General features: G+C 50.2%; 1 protein-coding gene across 2 annotated transcripts in view; it reads right to left on the minus strand.

Moving 5' to 3' along the window:
• CACNA1E (calcium voltage-gated channel subunit alpha1 E) overlaps window positions 1-22610 on the minus strand; it is a 267448-nt gene that overhangs the window by 125419 nt on the left and 119419 nt on the right. For both annotated transcript variants that reach the window (XM_065554517.1, XM_065554515.1), the window contains exon 8: window positions 5487-5590. In XM_065554517.1, coding sequence (XP_065410589.1) covers window positions 5487-5590 — 104 coding nt within the window. The remainder of the gene's footprint in view (window positions 1-5486; window positions 5591-22610) is intronic.

Here is a 22610-nt window from a genome sequence, read left to right on the forward strand (position 1 = left end):
CAGTGAGATGGGAATGTTTCATATGAAAAATAGCATCTCTACCACTGCTCCCACTAGCACTAAGCTGGGACACTGAGTTGATTGTCTGACATTAATATCGAAGAGGAATAAACATCTGGGTTTGACATAATCAGCCAGTGGATGACACCTGAGGAACACTTATCTGACATTACAGCTATTATACTCCCTCCATTACCCCCTATTTACTATCCAAGTCATTATCCTAGTAGTTCATGGTGTCTCAATGGTGTTCAGAGGCGACATTAAATAGTATAGGACAATGATCATTATGCATGTCACAAAAGACACTGCTGTTTCTGTGGTGTCCTTGTCATAACTCATTCCTTCTCCAGCTGCCTGGATGTGTTAGGTGACTAATGATAGAAAAGGGCCCTTCCAAGCACTGAGCCACCCCAGAAACCAGAAAGGCTGCATCCATTTATTCCGAGGCATTTGGAGTGTCAAGTCATTATTGTCCTACCAGCATGACGCCACGTGTCACAATGCAGAGCAGCACACTGAGCTACGAAGCCCACACACCTGCACTGAGCTCCCCGGGCTTTACTAATGGAAAGTCAGCTTGTGGGATACATTTTCTGCCCCCCACATGGCTGTCCTTGGACAGCCCCAGTTCAGTCCTTCTGTGCAGACCTCCGGAATGATGGAAAACAAGGATTAAGGAGGAGATTGTCTTGCTGAAATTGTTCTCTTCTTGCTCATCTCATGCTCTAAGCCTCTGACAGTATTTCAGGACATGCTGGTGCATCCATGGTTCATCACCATGGAGACAAGAAGCTCTGCTTCTCTTCAATCCCCAGCTAATGGGTTTCATTAAACTCTCATGTCCTCGGAGACAAGTAAAACGGTTACAACGCTACTGTCCACACGCACCCGACCCTGCACTCACAGCTCAGCCATACCCTGCACTCAGAGCCGCACCCTGCACTCAAACACAAAGCATCCGCACCCTGCCCTCACAGAGAGCTCAGCCACACTCTGCACTCACACACAGCTCAGCTACAGCCTGCACGCACAGTCACACTCTGCACTCACACACAAAGCATCCACACCCCACTCACAGCCATACCCTGCACTCACACAGAGCTCAGCCATACCCAGCACTCACAGCCACGGTCTTCGCTCACACACAGCACATGTACACCTCGCACTCACACTCAGCTCAGCCACACCCTGCACCCACAGTCACACCCTGCACTCACAGCCACACCCTGCACCCACTCACAACACATCCACACCTCGCACTCATACTCAGCTCAGCCACATCCCCCACACCCAGCCATACCCCGCACTCACAGCCATACCCCGCACTCACTCACAGCACATCCACCCCTCACACTCAGCTCAGCCACACCCCGCACACACAGCCACAGCCTGCACTCACACACAGCTCAGCCACACCCCACGCTTACAGTCATGCCCTGCACTCACACACAGCTCAGCCACACCCCGCACACACAGCCACAGCCTGCACTCACACACAGCTCAGTCACCCCCTCCACTCCCACACACAAAGAGCAAACACACATAGCCACATCCTATACTCACTTCACTCTCTCACATGCAGGCAATGGCTTCACTTGGATCTGGGGGTGTGATTTCCAGCTCACATAGACAGACTCACACTAGGTCCCATCAAGCTAGCATGCTGAAGATAGAAATGTAGCCACGGTAGCACAGGCAGTAGCAAGAGGTAACATGGACTAGCCACCTTGGGTGCCCCCTCAGCATGGCTAGCCTGAGCTGCTGCTCACCCCTGCCCAAGCTGCACTGCTCTGTTTAGCATGTTAGCTCTAGGAGAGCTAGCACGAGTATGTCTATTTAGGAATCACATCCCTAGCTCCAACTGTAGACACAGCCATACACATGTCATAGCCACGCCCATGCCCTATATCCTGATCCACAAGCTCCATAGCTAACCAGCCAGTAGCACACGCTACAGGTCTATCCCTCTATGCCCCGCCTACCAACACTCTCTGTGTGTGCCCACACCCTACACCTCAAACACCCCCCCACCTGACACCCAAACTATACATCACACACTCGCTCCCCTCCCGTCAGCTGCCCCCAGGAACACAACGATCCAGACAATTTTCCCTGACGGCTTTTGGCATCAAATGGCAGGCTACATTAAAATACAAACTTCACACCGAGGAGAGAACAGCCAGCCCTTCCTGCCGTCATTGCTCTGCCCCACAGTGAGATGGCTCAGCTGCTCAGCCAGAACCACCCAGGTAAAAGCCCGCAAGAGAAGGAAACACTCCAGTTCAGCCTCTTGCTGCCAACGCCACTTCGCAGTTCAGGATTTATCTGCACACCAGTTGTCCCTGGCCACTGCAGCTTCACGGGCTCCTCCAGAAGCTCATGAGGCATCTGTCACTACAGCGTTCTTAGCTCTCCAGCCAAAGGAGATGCCATTCCTGGCTTTAAAAGAGATCCCAGCACCATGGCTGGCTCAGACCAGCCCTTGAAAGACCCCCTAGACTGTGTTTTCCATTCAGATTGTGCTGACTGTCCCTGTCTAGGTGGGTTTGAGGAGCCAGACAAGAATAGAGAGAGCAAAGTACGTGTGTAGTGCTAGTAGTGATGGAACTATAAGTGCTCTGGCTGGCTACTTAGAGCAATCGCCCTCCATGATGATCCTGTGGTACCAATACAGCGTCCCATCTCGATGACTCAACATATCTTCACCCCCAAACACAAAGCATCATGCGGCACTGCATCAATCATAACAGCGAGATGCGAGTGACAATGCAGGTCCAGAGACCCCAAGTGGAGAACAGGGGAGTTGAACCCCAAAGAATAAGCAGCTGAGTCAACTGGTTGGAGCCAATGGTATTGTTTTATAAAAATGTATTGAGTAAGGTCTTTTATTAAAGCTTGTATCTGAACTTAATGATCATTATGAGACACGTGCAGGGCATGGTTATGAATTCATGTATATATAGAGAACTGAGCTCATAAACTTCGGCTCCACCTCACAGCAGGGCAGTGAGCAATCAGAGAAGGCAAGGTACCCTCCAAACCAGGTATTTACACCACACCAGACAAGTAATGAATAATGATCCATTGAACAATCCAGGAAAAGACAATGCTGGGCCACTGAAGTTAGTGGAAAGACATTGAGACACCTGAGGATTTCCCCACTTTGAATATCTATAATGACTGAAGAAAATAAACCTGCAAATCCCTTAAATATGGATGGGGTTGGAAGTAAAAGGCATTCAGAACTTGAGGCACAGCCTGTAGGCGGGAAGCTATCCATGAAAGGCTGGTGGGTATGCTGGGAAATTGTTCAATGGTAATAGATAACTTGTATTAGCAAAGGGATTTTATCTAATACAGAAGTGTGAAGTCTGAGATTGCATCTTTTATGTTTCTTTTCTGTGTAACCGGTATGTGTTTGCTCTCCCCTACTATTTCAGTTCTGAATCTGTGGTTTTTCTAGTAAATAAATCTTGTGTTTATTTTTATCCCAAGCAGGTCTCAGTGTGCAAACTGTGTGGAGTGTGGGAGCCAAAGCAACTGATAACTGGGGGGCTGGTTTCACACCTTTGGGGGGGGAGCGAACCAGAGGTGAAAAGTCTGAGTGTCAGGTAGTTAAGAACTTGGGGAGGACAGATTTGGGGAGACTCGGCACTGAAATAGCCATTGGGGTCACCCCGCCAGGAGTAACTGGGCTGATGGAAGCCAGGATGAGACCTTGTGCTTGTGGGCAGGCTGCTGGTGTTAGCGCTTTCAGCCACAGAAGCACAACATTAAGTCACCCCAAGATTACAGGGCAGGTGGTGACAGAACCCCTTCCTGGTCTGGGTGAACCTCCAAACACCACAATGAGACAGTAGCAGTTGGCCCGTTACATTGTCTGTCTCTTGCTTAGCACAGCTTGGGAGATTCAGGAAGGCTGGAAATGGGCTGAGCTTTCACATCATACCAGAGGCTGGAATGAGTGACAGGGCCCAGCAGCCCGCCTGCTAGGCAAATGACCGACTGTGTGTCCAACCTGTGGCACCCTCCTCCCCCAGGGAAGCTGCTGAGATGTGTAGAGCTGGTGTGTTGAGGATTAGTAGGGAAAGTGGTGTGGAGGGTAGAAGTCTGTGTTGTGCACTAAGCCCAGTAGAGAATGTCCAGAAGGGCGAGACAAAGCCAACTCTAAACCTAGTGTTTTCTTCTTTGGAAAAGTAAACGTCTGGTGAGACTGGGGCCATGTCAAGGGAACTGTGCGCGATCGATAACTTCAAGTGGCATTTGAAGCTCCAGAGACACTTATATCATAATACCAAACATCCTGCCCAGACCAAAAGAGGACTGACCAGCAGCAGCAGTGGTGCAATCACATTGATGAGTTGGGAGGGACCAGGAGGCGTGAGATACATTAGTCTTGCTGATACAGCTGCATCAAGGGGGACTTCCTTACTCCACTAGTGGCTGCACTTCTGAGCAGGCAGCCATGGAGGGAACAATGCAGCTATGAGCGAGTTCACAGCTATTCATAGATTCCAAGACCAGAAGGGACCATTTTGATCATCTAGCCTGACCTCCTGTACAGCACAGGGGGTAGAGCTTCCCCAAAATAATTCCTAGAGTGTATCCTTCAGAAAAACATCCCATTGTGATTTAACAATTGTCACTGATGGAGAATTCACTGTGACCCTGGGGAAATTGTTCCAGTGGTTAATTCCTCTCACTGTTAAAAATGTACACCTTATTTCCAGTCTGCATTTGTCTAGCTTCTACTTCCAGCCATTGGATCGTGTTAGACCTTTCTCTCCTCGTTTAAAGAGCCCATTATGAAATATTTATTCCCCGTGAAGGTACTTAGAGACTGTCATCAAGTTATTCCTTAATGTTCTCTTTGCTAAGTTAAATACACTGAGCTCCTTGAGTCTATCTACCCCAGCTTCTCCTGTTAACGCATCCCAGGATCACTTGAGCCCTTTCGGCCACAGTGCCGCACTGGGAGCTCATGTTCAGCGGATTATTCACCGCAACCCCCACCTCTTTTTCAGGGTCTCTGCTTCCCAGGAGAGAGTCCTGCATCCCCTAATGTGGCCTGCATACTTCGTGTCTAGATGTCTACGTTTACATTTAGCCATGTTAACAAAACACATTCTTTGCTTGTGCCAATTTACTGAGCAATCCAGATCAGTCTGTCCTCTTCATTATCTACCAATCCCCCAGTTTTTGTGTCATCTGCAAACTTGATCAGTGATGATTTTATGTTTTCTTCCAGGTCAATGATACAAATGTTAAGTAGCTTATGGACAAGAACAGATCTCTTTGGGACCCCACTAGAAACACTATTGCAGACCAAGCCTTCCCAGGAGGAGTCGCTGAAGGAGGATTGAGCACGAGCAAGCTCCCAAATACCCCAGTGCTAATCCAAGAGCAACCAGTGATTGGATCAGGACACAGCAGGGTTAACAGGGGCTAATGGACCCAAAAGAAGGGGATCACAGCTTGCTTACCCGGAAAGCACTCCCAGGACAAGGTTAAGAACAAAGAAGGAGCCGATGATGATGAGGGGGATGAAGTACAGCCAGTTCCAGGTGGCTCCTAAGGCATCATTGGTCTGAAAGGGAAAAAACAACAACGTTACACTGTATTCCACCTCTGTGTGACCATGAAGGGCTCCAGTTACTTCATTCCCCAGGGTCTATAACCAGGGCCCTGTGTGCCCCGGGATTCCACAGCCATGGAGCCTTCTGCAGAATCCTGCACGTTGCCCAAGTGCCATAGAACTGACTATGCCACCCTCCCACCCCATGTAATTCACTGAAGTTGCCATTTGGTACCCAGCACTGGATGGGAGCCTTTGCCCCCGGCCTCCACCCTGCCTGTGCTGTCCTGTACTGTCCTTGTCAGGTGCAGCACACCAGCACAGGCCCCCTTGTACGGCACTTTAAAGGGCAGAGCAGGAGCCAGAGAGGGAGAAACTGGCTTGGCATCTTCCTGTCCTGAGCCAAGAGCATATCCAGACCTGCCCTGATCCAACCGGGGAGGAGCCACTTGTAGCACCTTGGAGAGGTGTTGTTTGGAGCTCTCACCACTAGGCTGGATTAGGCTGAGGAGCCGTGCCATGCTCAGACAGCTCTGCTCCCCACGCTGCCCTGATGGATATGGGCAGGAGTCTGGGGAGCCGGGATATCTGCAGAGCAGCACCTCAGCAGGCCTGAGAAGGAGAACTGAGGCGTGGGAGGGAAGCTGCTCTAAACCGGCTCAGCTGCCCTTGTTTCCCCAGGAAATGTGCAGCAGTCACCTGCAGTGGGGCTGAGGGGCTGGGCTCAGAGCTGGGCCAGGTGGTGGCGAGGTTGAGAAGGGAACTGGAGCTGTGAGCGTTAGAACTGGCCTGCATGGAAAGCACTGAGTGCCCAGCACAGAACAAGTTACATGGTACTGAGTTGCTGCTGGCTTATGAGCTTCCTGGACAGTCAATGCTCAAAGATCTGCATGCCGAGTCTGCTCTGACACTGCACACCATGGCATAAAGCCAGAATCCCGGCTCTGGCGGAGGAAGAGTCTTTATCCCAAATCTTTACATAAACATCAGGAGCTGGGCACTTGGGGGGTTGCATGCAAACTCTTCCAGAGTCCCAGTTCCTCTGCTTCTGCTCCAGTGCTTCTCCCCAAGCCGCTCCCTCCAGCCATGTCCCAAGGGAAGGGAGGGGAGCTAAACTGACTCATTAGCTGGGCTGGCTCCTCGCAGCAGGCTGTCTGCTGAGGTGGGCTGGGGTGCAAAGGGGACGAATACTGCAGGCCGTGGGCTGGAGGCTGTGCCAGAGAATTTAGGGGGCCTCACCCCACAATACATGGGGCCTTGGCTATTGCATTGCCTTACTGAAGCACAAGTCAAATAACAAACAAATGAATATCGCTCATGTCTGTGTCTCCTGGAATAGAACTAATGCGGCTGGAAGCCCACGCCAGGCATGGGCCACAGGCTGGGATGGAGAGAATGGCACCAATTTAGCTGCAGGAGGTCAGACTAGATGATCACGATGGTCCCTTCTGGTTTGAAAGTCTATGAGCCTATGAGCTGGAGTACAGCCACAGACACTACCAGTCCTATCAAGCAATGTTTCATCTTGATCCAAATAAAGGATGGAGAATCGTACCCTGAGACAGAATGTCTCAGCAGGCCATGCCTTGGCATACTAGAGAAGGCAGCTGCAATCTGCTCCATTATAAGCAAACCAGGGGAGGTTCTCAGTCTCCTTACACATTGCAAATGCTGCCCTCCGAGGGGCAGAACGGGCACAGCCCCAGCCTTCCCCTAAAATGGGTCATCCCATGCACACGAACCAAGAACCTCTCTTCTCTTCCCCGCCTCTCCTGCAGTTCTGTGCTCTCTGCTCTAGTGTGGCAAGAAAGCAGCAGCCTCAATTTGGCTTGGGACTTCTAGCGTTCCTCCGACACAACCTTCCTCCTCTGGACTGGAACATGGAGCCAGAACTTGTGCCAAAGGAGGGAACGGGCACAGACACACTGCTCCTCTCCTCGTTATCCCAAAAGGAATTGACTGATGACAAGAACCGTCTGAGAGGAGGGAGAAAGGTGGCAGTTTGACTCATTTATTGCTCTTCCGGATGTGCAGCTGATAATGCTGGCTCAGGCTAGGCATGGAGCGGACAAGTGCCATGTAAACTTCACCCACACAGCTCTGCCAGCCTGACCCACAGAGCAGCCTCTGCTTCTCCAGTCCTGGCCCTGTCACACTGTTCTGCTGGCGCCCCTCAAGGCTGACTTGCAGCATCTCCTTGCTATTCCAGGGCCAGTCCCCTCAAAACTGCTGTATAAATACATCTCCATCGTGACCTTCAGGACCCTCTGCTCTTCCAGCCCTGTTGTTTCTGATAACATACCTCAATCACCCATTATTTCAGGGCTGAGCCTCTCCTACACAGGGACTGACAATGGTGCCAGTGAGCTGAGAAAGTGGGTGAATACCTAGGACCAAGGCTAGCCAGCTCTTTTCACACACTGAGTCTAGATTGGGAAGCCATTTCCCCACTCCATCACCTAGAACCCCTCAGAAGGCCTCCCCCAACTGAAAAGCAGCAGAGACTCTGACAGCTGACAGCGTCTGCCTGAACCAGTCACCTCAGGGGATCTCAGATCGTCCTCCCCTGCCCCACACGATGGTAGCACGCTCTTGGCGCTCTTCGCTCGGTACAGACAGGGATTCACAGTGCCAAACCCAGGCTGAAATGTTGTGCCTCTCCCCTTTCCTCCTCCACCAGTTCCAGAGTGCCATCTCCAAGCGGGGGTAAAAACACTTCCTCCCCACAGAGCCTGGATTCTAGCTATACACCATCAGAGGCAGCGCAAACATTGGCACCCGGCCCTCTCTGTCACCTCCCCTCCAGCCCGCTGCAGCTGACCAGACTTGGGGACACAGACACTGTTTGTCCCCACATCATGACCTGACAGGTGGGTGGATGGGGACACATTTCCTCCTCACTCTCCGCTAAAATCACACCTATCATTGTAATGGCCTCCCACTAGGGTGCGACCAGCCCATGGATGGATGGGAGGTGAGGTTTCGCATTACAATTAAGGAAGAGATAAGCCCAGAGCAAAATACCAAATCCAAACACCCTTGGATTCTGGAGAATTTTCCATCCCATCCAAACCCGGCAGCTGAGCATACCCATCCTTCTCTCCAAGGAGGTAAGGCCTGAGGCCACGCACAGAATAGAATGTGAGGTTTCTCTCTTTGCACATTCCCCACCTGACTTCATTTGGGGCTAGGGTGACCAGACAGCGAATGTGAAAAAGCGGGACAGGGGGTGGGGGGTGATAGGAGCCTATATAAGAAAAAGACCCAAAAATCTGGACTGTCCCTATAAAATCGGGACATCTGGTCACTCTATTTGGGGCTCCCTTGTGTCTCACCCGCACCATGCTAAACAATACAAAACCCACAGTGTTTGCATCTGTGAGGTGTGGCCTGGGTTCAGAAAGAAGAATTGTATGCAGTGAAGTTGGCATCTCAGCTAGAGGCTGCCAACCTTTGTCCTTCCAGTTTGGGGTTATTCCAAGCATACGTGTAGTCTGACCGTGTCATTGTTAATAGCATATCAACCGTGTTGCATTACAGCCTCACTGGTGAGACTCAGAGAAACAGAAAGAGAAGATGCCAGCACCCAGGAGAGCACTAACCACAGGGCCAAACCGTATTAGCTTAAAAGGCTTCTAGCGAGCATCGCTCTGTGACATCTCAATACCATTATTCACTGAGCCTTTTAATAAAGCAGTGCCCCCTCTCCACCTCCCTGCCACTTCCCAGTTCCCATTCGTCCTCTTGTCAAGCCATCTGCGCATGACGCCGGCCCGAGCAGTGATGCGGCAGAACGTGACCGTCTGGGGGAGGTGGCATCAATCTTGTTGGAATGAACAATTCTTTTTTTTCCTAACGCTAATTAAGCCCTCATCTTCATCTGAGTCATCAGCAGCGCATCTCCAGATCGGCCAGTGTAGGGACCACCATGAGTCTCTTCAAAAAGAAAAGTAATCTCCAAAGACTGGAAGAGCGGCCTAAAAAAAAAAAAAAAAAAATCTGCAAGGGGGGGGGGGGGGAAACCTCTTAATAGGAGATGAGAAATTGCTGCCTAAAACCCCTGAGCTGTGACATTCCTTCCTCACTTTCTGTGCCCCCCAGCCCTGCCCTGCCTCCCAAAGGCTTTTATTGAAAGTGACTCAAATGCACTAAATGCTCCTGAAAAGACTGAATCAAGGCTTTGAAGCAGCTCCTGCCGTCAGCCCAGAACAGACTGTGACACTGAGTGTTGGGAGGTAGTAAAAAAGGGCTAGATGGGACTACATCCACCGTCCAGGAGCCCTCCCGCTCACGAACGTGGGACTAATACTCCAGTGCCCCGCACCCGACAGCCGTTTCTCCAGTGCTAAGTGGGTGGAAAACACGCCCGAATCAGAAGGAGGCTCCTCTCCAAGCCAGCTGCCCGGCCGTCTCCTGTCACGGAGGCAGACAGCCCATTCCCTGATCCCTCCCAAGTGACATACAGTCACTGCCTGTCTCTCTGCCCTAAGACCTGCCTGCTGATGCTCCCAGGCTTTGTGTCGCTCTCTTGTTGTCTCTGCCTCGCTTTCCTCACCTGCAGACTCTAATTACTGAGAGTGACACACAAACGAGAGGGGGATCATGACAGACGGTGAAAGCAGCTTGGGGGCGGTGGTGCACCTGTGCCGGGAAAATGGTCTCAATTACCAGCAATTTCAGCCGTGACGCAGCGGCAATGTTTTCTTTGACGAACCTGCCCAGCTGGGGGCGGTGCCACCTCCTCTTGAAGTAAACAGTCACACATGGCAATTATCACATTAACCTCCGGAGAGGAGCGCGGGAGAGATGGGCGGATGGATGAGGAGGCGGTGGCGGAGGGGGGATTAGAACCCGTGTCTCTCCACGCTTTGCAGGCAGTGTAAAGAGGGGCGTCTCTTGCCTTTCCCAAGTCCTTTGGGGAAGACGCGAAATCAAAGCCAGATGAGAGGAGAAGCCCAGTTCGTAAAGCACTGGAAAAATGGAAGCAAAGCTCCCATCTCTCCAAAGGCATCTGCCCTCAGCCAGGCTGGGCTTGGGTGCGAGGCAGAGGTTCATTCCCCCTCCAGTCCTTCACACGTCTCTCCAAAGGCCCTGCATTTTGAGAGCTTCCCTTGGTATCCTCCCTTCCCAGCATGTCCATGTGCCCTGCTGCTCACCATGGCTTGGAAAGATGGATCTGGGGAGCCATCCCTTCCCTGCCCCTATTGACAAGCATCATGATTCCTCCCAATGGCCTAACTCTCATAACAGCTCCCACCCCTCACACCCCCCATGGTAACAAGCAATCTCACCTCCAGCTGGCCTCCCAGCCGTCCAAGCTTCCCCCTTCACACATGTTCTTTGTGGGAATCAGCCTGAGGCCCTCACAAAGCTTAACTGGTGTGAAACCCTCCCGAGCAGTGGAGTGAGCCAGATAGCTGCCTCCTAACTGGAGCTTGCTGGGGAGGGCTCTAAGTTATTACAGAGAATTCTTTCCCGGGTGTCTGGCTGGTGGGTCTTGCCCACATGCTCAGGGTCTAACTGATCGCCAGATTTGGAGTTGGGAAGGAATTTTCCCCCAGTTCAGATTGGCAGAGACCCTGGGGTTTCGCTTTCCTCTGCCGCACGGGGCACAGATCACTTGCAGGTTTGAACTAATGTAAATGATGGAATTCTCTGTAATTTGAAGCGTTTAAATCAAGATTTGAGGACTTCAGTAACTTAGCCAGAGAATAGGGGCCTGTTACAGGAGTGGGTGGGTGAGGTTCTGTGGCCTGCAATGTGCAGGAGGTCAGACTAGATGATCATGATGGTCCCTTCTGGCCTTGACATTCATGAGTCTATAACGAGAGGCAGTATCTGAGGGTAGACACGGGCGTTGGGTGGTAGCTCCAGGAACCACAACGACTGATAGAAGCAAACCTCTGGGAAGTTAGGAGTCTGGGGTGTGCTGAATGTGAGAGTGGTTGGATCCCTACCAATGCCCCCTCATCTGGGCCCACTCAACCACTCCCAGCCCCAGCTAGAACCAGGAAAGGTAACAGTGCATAGGAATGAATCACAACGAAGGGCAGAATTGATCAAAATCTATCAATGCTTGAAAGCACAGAGGTCCTGTCTGGGATTGGGGTGACGACTGTTTCACTCATCCCTAATATTGACATTGCCTTTTGCATTAAGCCACCTTCTCCCCAACCCCAGTGTAGATGACGAGACACCCTGGCCATTACTAGATGCTTAAGGCAGCATAGCCTAGTGGGTAGGGGACTGGACTAGGGTTCATTCCCAGCTCTGCCACTGCCCTATGGGGTGATCTTGGGCAAATCACTTCACATCTCTGTTTCCCTCTCTGTCTAGCCCATTTTGACTGTAAGCTCTTTGGGGCAGGGACTGACTTATTCTGTGTTCAGACAGCATCTTGCACAACGTGGCCCTGACCTCAAGTGGGGCCTCTATGCACTACTATGACGTAGATAATCATGCACCTGACCTAGACAGTGCTGGGGACTCTGACTCTAGGTAAAACAGATCAGGACAAAGTTGCCAAGAAGAACTGGGTTCCAGGTCACAGCCTAAGGGACTGGCTGGTTTATTTCCTTCATGCTTTTATGTGAACTGACTGCAGGGGGGCCAGTGCCGGATTTATAGCGCTGGACTCTTTAGTCCTCTCTTTATCTACCAAAGAGGCACAGCGTGGGCAGTAGCCATGCAGCCATCTCCCTCCTGTCATGGAGGAGGACACACTCCTCTAGGCAGGGGGCATATCCGGGCATTCTGCATGTCAGTGCCGGAGGAGTGCACATGTGTGGGAGCGACAGACACCTGTTAAATGGGAAACAGACTCAATAGCAAATAGGTAAGAACTTTCTGTCACTACTGACCCGGGGCAGATTCTCCCCCCTGATCTGGAAGCTCTCTATTCCTTTCCCGATCACCCAGAGCATCTGGCCTGACCCCTCCCAAGAAGTCCCAGGTCCCCAGTTCTAATTAGCTAGGCCACTGAGCAGTCTCCTTTCCAGTCTTTCTGCTGCTCCCCCAAATGCCAGCCTCTCATGGATTTGCCAGGACGCTCCAGCCACACCGCCGGCAGCATCTGCAGCTGTGTTTGAAGTGCTCTTCAGAGCAGGAGCAGAGATGAAAAATCACCATGGACTTTAACAGCTGGAGGGAGACAGTGTTTGCCCGACGCGCCAAAGGGACAGGGAGCTGGGGTGGGGGGAAGGAGGAGGGAGACAAGAAATGCAGTAACTTGGAGACAAACCAGACAAGCTTCCTGCTGATATGCAAAGTGACTCTGGCAATGCCGAGGCTTGTGGAGTCCCAGGTCAGCGAGAGCCTTTAACGACGATTGATACTGGCTTTTCCCCCCACCCTCCTTTCTGTCAGGGGATTTCCAACTGCTTTACACTCACTTGTCAGCACCCCCGCATTATAAAGTATTATGCCCATTCTTCCGACAGGGAAACTGAGGCATAGAGGGGCTAAAGGAAACATCTTCAAAAGCTTGGCCAGGTGCAGATAGACATTTGGGAGCCTATGGGCTCAGGGGGCAGTTGGGTGCCCAAAAGATTTCCAGCCATGCCAGTGCTGCCTGACTGCCCTGGGGCTTCAGCATCCCAAGAGGGAGAGGCGTGGTAGGAGGAGTCACTGTCACAAAGCCTTGGGACACTCCCGGGCTGCAGGTTTGAAGTCAAGCAAGCTCCACATTCAGATGCTCCTGGCAGCCCCCAGCACATGGGGACCTGGCAATCTCAGAGGTCAGTTGCTTCCCCCGGACCATAGCAGCTCTGTGCCTTAGGTATACTGACGTTAACTACACTTTGGGTGATGGATCGGGGCTCTCTCTGCAGCTGGCCACAGCTACAAACTCCCTTCCACCAGCTACCAGCCTGGCCACGGATCACCCCACCATCAGAATACAAGGTGAGCTCTGCCTCGTCATGCAACGCTTCCTCCCACCAGCTCCCTGTGGCTGGCAAGGACAGCGAGCAAACATTCCCCACCAAGCAAGCACAACCGCGCAGGATCACACAGGGAACAAGACGGATTGCTTGTGTTATTTACACATGTCCTGCACTTGATATGGAGGGTGAGTTAAAACTACCTAGAGGAGGGGAGATTTAGATAGAACTCTCCCCACGATTTGCACTCTCTCCTCCCCCCCCCACAGCTAGTTTAGCGCAAGCTACATACAGTGTGTTGGGCAGATGGAATTGGGGGCGGGGGTTGTAAATTGGGTCAAGACCGAGCAGGGGAACGAGAAGGATGCTGGAGACAATAAGGGAAGGATTTTGATTGGTGAGCCGGACACTCTCTATGGCAGTTGCACGCTGTACTTGGGCACGGCCCACGCTTGAGTAAAAGGCATTTACTTTATCCCCTGGGGAAATAAAAATAGCTGTTCAGCTCAACAACGCAACACATCCTGCTCCCTGACTGACTCGGTGAAAAGAGACCTCAGACGGCACGCTGAACCATCGCATGGGAGCGCAGCCCTCTCTAGCCGCTGGAAACCAGCAAAGAGATTTAGTGAGGCTAAAGACGGGAGTTCAATTGGAGCGAGGCTTCCCAGGAAATTCAGAACCCTGGGATTTTTTTTTTTTTTGCAACCTTATAGAGCGGCATTCAGCAGCAGATTACAAGCGACTTCACCAGGATTATTACTTAATAATAACGCCCAGAGAACACGTTGTCATCTGTGGAATTCAAAGCGCTGTATAAAGGTGGTTCAGGATTATTGGCCTTATGCAAACTGGGGAAACCGAGGCACAGGATGAAGGACTCACCCCAAGGCCATGGAGCAGGGCAGGTTTCCTGGGTGACCTGGGGCAAGCCAGTCACTCTCTCTGGGCCTCTCTTCTCCCTCCGTAGCAGGGGAATAGCCCTGCCCTGCCTCACAGGGGTGTAGAGGATAAATACATTAGACTGTGAGGGGCACCAGAGAGGAGTGTCTGATATGGGTGGATGGTAGCTGAGCGGGGAAGAGACCCCAGGGGTCCTGAGCCCCAGGTCAGTGCCCTCTCCACGGGACCACACTGCTCTTCCTTGAGTCCCAAACATAAGGAATTCCAATTCATCCTCAGAAGCCCTAAGACGTTGCTCTGACAGCACCTCTGACAGCCCCTCCCAGCCTAGCCAGGGCTATCAGCAGGTGTGGCAGAACCTGGCAAGATTAAGGTGATCTCTAGTCTGACGGTCCTGACCCCACGGCTCAGGGAACTGGGAGAGGAGAACATGCGCAAAGGAGAATCTCAGTTTGCTGCACCTGAAAATGGGCACAAGCGTTTCCCAAGGAAAAGACTGAATATGCTCACAGTGGAACAGCTCCCCTAGGACCACGTTCCGTCTCTCGTTACAGCCGCCGTAAGGTCCCCCACATCTGCACTAGTGCCATACCCACATCTTAACCTGCAATGCCCCTTCCTCCTCCTGATAAACACTGGCCATCGGGGGCGGGGCAAGGACCCCACCTCACCCACCAGCAATCAACTGAGCTGCTCTGGCATTGGGTATGGGGCATGTCTCATCAGGGGGCAGAAATGGAGCATGGCTTTGTTAGATATTGCTGCTGAGTTGAATCCCAGCCCATCCCCTAGTTCACACCAGTTTTGCCAAGGCCCTCAGCTGGGGGATACATGTGGGATGGATTTGTGCTCCCCAACCCCAAGCCGCTGCCCGCCCCTTACTGGCTCAGCCAGCCCTCTGTCTCACACAGCCCACTGGTGTAACTGCACCTGCTTTGTACCAGGGCAGGGTCCCCTTGCAAGGACCGAGTCGGGGCGATTCCCTAGCACTGAGGTTTAACGCTCACTTTGCACCAGTGCAGCTGCCAACACACACAGTGGGGGCCACAAAGGTTCCAGCCAGCTGTAGTCCCCGCGGCAACTGCTCAGGTCTACATAACATTGTCATCATCCTTACAGCCATTAACAAGATTTAAATTCTGGTCTAGCAGCTCCGAAGCTCACCTCCTCTACTGGCAAAGCTGAGGCCTCCATTCTGCGCGGTGCTGAGCAACCTGGCTCTCCCCCGGTAAAGCACTCGCACCCATCCTTAAACAGAAGTTACTGAGATTACTCAGGTGCTTAAAGGTACGTATGAGCTTCAGTGTTTTGCTAGATCTGAGCCAGAGCACTCAGCATCTCGCAGGACTGAGCCCGAAATGGACAGCTCCTTCTCTGGCCCTTTAGCAGAGAGAACTGCTACAAAAGCACAGCTGTCACGGGAGAATAAAGGACTACGGTGCATATATTACAAACACACACCTCTCAACTGAAGCCCACCATGACAGGAAACCAAGCACGCCCTAACCCTAGCCATATGACCTCTTGTGTTTGTGATATTTTGACACGTGCTGTCATGTCTCCACCAAACCCAAATGATTTGCATTCAATCTACAATATAATCCTTGCAACATCAACGATTCATGTGCAAAGACAGTGGTTAGAAAAGCGAGCCCAGGACAGGCCGAGCAGCCTGTGACAGTTGAGAGAAGATTGGTAGGCTGGAGGGAGAAGGGACACGCTTTTAGGGGCTGGTTTTAGGTTCTGATCCCTTTTTGCACTGTAAGTTTAACTTTTTTTCCTTTCAATTAAAGAAGAGTAACTTGTTTTCTAGTGGAAGAGAATCTAGTGCTAGCACAGAACGTTGCCTGGGCTGATTTACACATGTGAGATGGGCTTGATCCTGACTGGGGTTGATCCCCTGCAATTCTCATGGCCAGCAGGGAGTGCTCAGCATCAATCAGGACTAGCCTTCACCATAGTATTTCCTTTTTGTTAGCATTTCTCTCCCACTCCCTCACCCCACCGGCTCCAAATTTTACTCTGTCTTTAGCACTGGATTTTTGGATTCAGATACTTAGCTTGGGGATCTGCACTGGCTCTCTGGGTGTTGGCCATGGACCTATAAATGGCCTGACTGACCCTCTCCCTGTGTCATGCTAACAGTGCTTGAGCAGAATCCCCTCCAGTGCAATGGAAAGGGGGCTCCTCGCAGGGTGGTCTTCACATGGGCCTTTGGCATGTGCTCACCCTCTGATCAGAAAGAGCCCAATCCTGTTGCCTTTCAGAGCTCGCTGCAAGTCTAGTCTCTTTAATTCAGTTTCCAGGGGAGGAAATTGCTGTTGGAGGACTGGATGTCTAGAGGATGGGGATTTATTTACATGAACCCTGTACAGTTCTGTTAGCTATGCCTACTTCCATAGTTGGTGGGGTTGCTGCTGGAATCCTTCTCTTGAGATTGCATTTGTAACTAACTGTAAGGGACATGCAGAATATAAAATAAGGCCTCATTTGGGCTTTTAAAAATCCAAAGAAATCAATATATTAAGTGGAATTCAAGAGCAATTTTGCAACCTACATGTATCCTTCCTCGGTCTGTGTTCATATGGGATGCACCTGCCATGGGTGGAGGGACCCTCTCCTACCTAAAAATAAATACAAACGTGCCATTTTAGCAGCTAGTCTCTGTTCCTTTTCTGAGTTACTTTTTGTACTGCGGTAGCACCTAGAGGCCCCAGGCAGGGATCAAGACTCCACTGGGCCTACACAGACAGACAGTCCCTGCCTCAGAATTTCTATAGCCTAAACTTCCTGACAAGAAAAGTAGCCAAATCCACCTATCCCCCCAAAACACAAGCAAAAGTCTCTGCAGCTTGTATGCAATGGACCCTCCTGCACAAACTCGTCTACATTAGCAGATAGTCACTCACTGGTGCTGGAATCCAGGCCAAAGATGCCCAGAGTTTGATTGGTATAACATACAATCATTACCATCACCAGCTTCCCATGACCTATTCATGGAATAGATTGTGCTGTGGTGGAAAAAAAGATGTGTACACAAACTTGGCCTATAATTGTGCCAATCTGTACCTTTCTGCAAAGAAAACCTCATGGTTAGTCATGTCTGCCATGGGCCGCTGGAGAGCTTGTATTCATTTCATGCCTCTGGCAAGACCTCTAGGAATTTTCCACCCAGTCTCAAATTCACCCACACAGAGACCCATTAATACTGCCATGCTACTGGCAATAATGCTACCACCTGTCCACAAGAATAACTCCAGCAAGAGACACAGTTGCTGCCATGCATAAGTAGCATCTGTGATGTCCCAGGATGCGGGGAGCCTTTAAGTAATATTCTAAGGCTCAGTATTACAATAACTAACTAACATCTTTAATTACTACATCCAGTTTGGCTGGAGATGTGCCCAGAGTATCTCATTCCAGTATGCCTGGTGAGAGACCTGAGAAGGATTCCACAGGGATTGTCTCTAGTTGGGGCATTTCAAAGTCTTGCTTAGAAATGAGGAGGGGGATTTCTCCAGGACACTATGGCATCACTCAGACATGAGATAATCTCATTCCAGGTCAGAAATAAACTCAGCAGCAGGTTGACATGCCAAATACTTGCCTGGCTTGAGGGCAAAGTGAGGTGGAAGTGGCTGACGAGGGAGAATTTCTTGTATAATCTCATCACAACAGGAGGGATATTAGTTTCATATAAAGCAAAAGTAACAAAAGAAAGGTTTTAAACTAAGGATATTCGCTAAGGTCAAAATCACCACTGAAGAGATCCACAGCCTTTCACCCTTCCCGTTTATACATGTGAACAAGAGGATTTGGGGGACGAGAGAAAGGCAGATGTTTCCAGTAGTCTCTTGTCCAACACCCGCGTAACTCTGTCTGCCTTAAAGTTCACAGCTGGTTTTATAACGACATCTCATTTAGAGGAAGGGTATTTTCTAGCAATCAGCCCAAACAGGAACACTGGGTATGAAACCACCAACACCTCAAGAGTAAGATCCAGTCCCAAACTTTGCAACTCCGTCTTCTCTCAAAATTGGGCAAAACACTCGCAAACTTTGGAGATGTTGGGATCCAGGTCTGAATTCTATGGCTCAGACCCATCTCTACAATCTTCACTTGGAGTGCTGCCTACCACCTCATCTTCAAACCTCTTCCTCTCTGGCCTGTCCTGACATGTAACACATCCCCAAGGAAGATGGATCCCATTTAGGGGGATGGACACATGGATGGGCGAGCACACAAAAATGAGACCAAGTAGGAAAAACCATCATGACTGGTATATTACAAGCAAAAGTCACGACGTTCCCCCTGTCCCAGCCCCAAAGACCCTGCCACGCGCTGCAGAGCTGTCCATAAGGAAGCAGATTTACTTCTTCATTTTAATAGCTGTAATCTGATCTCCTGTATGCATGGCCGTGCTTTATTCCTGGCGCTGGTGCCTGGCATCCATCGGCTCCCCAGTTACTGTACATGGTTTGAATGAAAATGCTTTGCTTTTCTAAATTAGCTTAACAAGGAAATTGGTAAATTTCCTTTGCAGAACAAGGGCTGCTGGCTCTTAGGGAGCTGGACTGCTGCTCTACAGAGCACCGCTGAGGCATGAGTACATAGCTGTGGCATGAGGGTCAATTATGGGTGTCATATGACTAAGAATACACACGCTACCCTGAGGATTCGAGAGTCAGGGTCCTGCCAGAGCCCCAGAGCCAGTGATGCTGTGCTCAGCTGCTGAGTTTCTACTTTCTCCTTTGAGCTGACAGTTGGCCACTGTAGGCAAAATGCAGGTTCCTCCTACTTTCAAGGGGATCTGAATTTAGGACATAAGTTTACTCCCTCGGTTCCACTCTGGCAGGACTTGGAAGCCCTGTGGAGGCAGCCATCCCAGCTCTGGCACTGGAGGAAGACCCTTTCATGGCTTACTTGTGATCCTTCTGGCTGATTCGTTAGGGGCGGTGGCTGGCTCTGGTTGGCGCAACATGGGGGCTAAAGCAGGGGAATTGCAGGGGGATGTTTCTAGGAATCTTCACGCGGGTCAGACTCAGGCTCTGCTGTTCATCTAAAATTTGGCCGATTCTAACCCAAATCCTTCTGCACAGTTTGGGTTTGAGTCCCCATAGCTAGCTGCTTCCACTCGCAGCTGGGCCCCTGCCTCCCCTCCAGCTCCCCAAATGGGGTAGTCTGTGCAGGTTGCTCCCCTCTAGACCAGGCCTCTCCTCCTGCCCACTCACTGGGGACTGGATTCCCACGCGTCAAAGCTGCTGTGATCACCCTAGAACCTGGCAGCTCAGACTCAGACATTTCAATGAGCTGGCAGTCTGGGTTTGGCGAGTTCAGACTCCCACCCTGCCCTAATTCTCAGAACTCTAAAAAGAGCGAACACAACTCCTCTGCACTAGGAGGCCCTTCTGCTCTAACTCGGGACTCCATTGACAGCCATTACTAACACCTTCCCCATGCACAACTCCTTGGCTCTCCAGAGCCTTTTTATTATGCAGAGGAAGTTTGAAAGAGGTGCCACCTAGTGGTCTGAACACAAACCCAGGAGCCAGGAACTCCCGAGTTCTAATCCTTGCTCTAAAGTTGACTCCTCCTGAAGCCTTGCCAACTCAGACTGACTATTCCCATGCAGTTAATATTTACATACTTACAGGGCTGATGAGGTTTTCATTATGCAATATTTGTGAAGTCCTTTGCTCTCATCATCTATTAAACTTGACAGCTTGGGGTGGTGTCTCTGTTTCCATTCTAAAGCTCTGTCATTGGGTGCTTAAAACTTGAATGTCAGGATTCAGACTGAAGCCCATACTTTGCTTTTCCAGCAGGATGGATCCCATAAGTTTCCAAAAGGTAAAATAAGTTCAGGCCATTTTCCAGTTATAAGGCGAGATGGACCCAAACTGCAAGGCTTCATACTGCTTCCCATCACCATCAAATCTGAGCATCTTCTGCATAAAATCAATAGCAAAGTCCCTATCAGATTTCATGGAATCCCTGGCATTTCTCCCTTTATAGGGTCAGAAATCTGCTTAGAGCAGGGTTTTTGTGGGGAGTTTGGGACTAAATGGGGCGTTACTTATGGTGGAAAAGCTTTCTCAAAGAGGAGGGCTTTGAAACGTTTTCTGAAGATAGTCAGATTCTGGATTTGCCTGATCTCCCCTGGACGATTGTTTCACAGCCAGATCCCCTAGATAGAAAATGCTTTGTCCCCAGTTCTCACTTGCTTCATGTTCTGCATTGTCCCAGGGGATTGCAGCTGTCATGGGGGTTCCTAGGTCGGAATTCAGTCTCTGACGTAGCTGGGGCTTGGTCCATTCAGTCAGAACATTTGGAATGTTAATGTTCTGAAGGTCCAGAGGTGTTGGCTCAGGCCTATCTCTTTAAAATGGTGTTGACTGGTAAGTTTGGTACATTCAGAGGCCTCCCTGATGGCTTTGCTTTAAAATTAAGGTCTGGGAATGATTCGTCCATATTAGTCAATCAACTGTGTATCTAGGGAGGAAAAGGTGGTCTTGTATTTACAACTCTGTGCAAGGACTCAAGGGATTTGGGTTCAGTCCCCCACTCCATCTCAGACTCGCTGTACAATCCTGGGCAAGCCACTTAGGCCCTGATTCAGGAAAGCATCTCCACTTGAGGACCGCACGTAAGTGCTTTCCTGAATCGTGGCTTTAATCTTTCAGGTCCTCATGTATAAAACTGAGGTAATAATTCATCTCTTACACCTTTGTCTTGCCTATGCAGATTGTAATCTCTTAGGGGCAGGGACTGCCTCTTACTGTGTGTGCCTAGCACAACAGGGGATCTTGGTTGAGACCTCTAGACCCTCTGTAATACATACACATGATAGTAATTATTATAGGGAGATTTATAGAGCAACTTTGTGAATCCTCAGAGATATGTTCCAACCTCAACACTGAACTAGATAATGAAGTGTAGCTGCTGGGCTACAGACTGACCCGAGACCCCCTAATTCTGCTCCCAAAGGAGCTGCTGTGCCAACCCAAAGTTCCTTGTGCTTTTCTCCCCGTTAAAATACCAACTCTTACTCAGACTTTTCAAGAGAGTGCCTTCCCTAAGGGAAGAGCATTATAAAAGGGGAATGGCAGGGAGTTTTTGACAGAACAGATCTTTAAATATATGGATGCAACAGACCGTGTGTTTCTTGCAGTGTCATTTCAGCAAAAAGCTGGAGCATTTGGTGCCCAACACAGGGCTCTGACTTCACTGAGTGCTAAGTACCAGAAATGAGCCAAGAAGAAAAAAAAACATTTTTCCTTGTTCTTGCTAGGTAGCCACACACTTTCTTCCTCTCCTGTTGCCCTGCAGAACTGCTGGGGATGGCCAGTTGAACAACACTGAGCCAAACTCATTTCTTTTCTAACTGTATTGACTTCAGCGGAAAAAAAGCAGGGATGGATCTGATCCACTGATTATACACATTCTTTGGGACAACAGCTGGCCGTTTAAGAGCAAAAATGTTAAAGGCTCCTCTACCAGCCTAAACATGGATTCACAAGGACCAATAGTTCTCCAAAGAGGAGAGAGCCCAAACAGCGAAAGATATATGTACTTTGCCTAGGGTGACCAGATGTCCTGATTTTATAGGGACAGTCCCGATATTTGGGTCTTTTTCTTGTATAGGCTCCTATTACGCCCCACCCCGCCCCGATTTTTCACACTTGCTGTCTGGTCACCCTAACTTTGCCCAGGCTACCCCGCCACGCAGCATGGCATTGTGGGCCAGTCCATTTGCACCGATCTGTATTGCGTCCCACAAATCTAGCAAACAGACCCTGTCCCCATGTTTGAAACCATTTTCAAGCAGGTTTTAGACACATGTGACTCACTAGAGATGGGCCTGAACACAAAAGCTTGGGGATGTCTGGATCCAGGTTCTGGTTCAAAGCATAATAGAGACCAGGGTCAGATGCAAGCTTCTGCAAAGCCCAGAAAAATTTGAACCAGGGGGCGGGGCAGTTCTGGTTTACATTCAACATGTTTAAAATGAGACCACGCTCAGTGAGAGCATCAGAATGGGCCCAGTTTGAAGAAGATTGGTTTTGTCATTTTAGAGGTTATGAAGATTTTAAATCTTCACGTTGGAATTTGCTAAAGTCCTTGCAAATTTATATCATGTTAAAGCACTTCAGAGGTTCACAGCCACTTTAAAATGAGAAGTATGCCTGACAGTAAAACCTACTGCATGTGTACACACCAGGATTCTGAACTGTAGATCAAGCAACGAA

The sequence above is a fragment of the Chrysemys picta genome, chromosome 8 (assembly GCF_011386835.1).
Source record: "Chrysemys picta bellii isolate R12L10 chromosome 8, ASM1138683v2, whole genome shotgun sequence".
NCBI classification, from domain to species: Eukaryota; Metazoa; Chordata; order Testudines; family Emydidae; genus Chrysemys; species Chrysemys picta.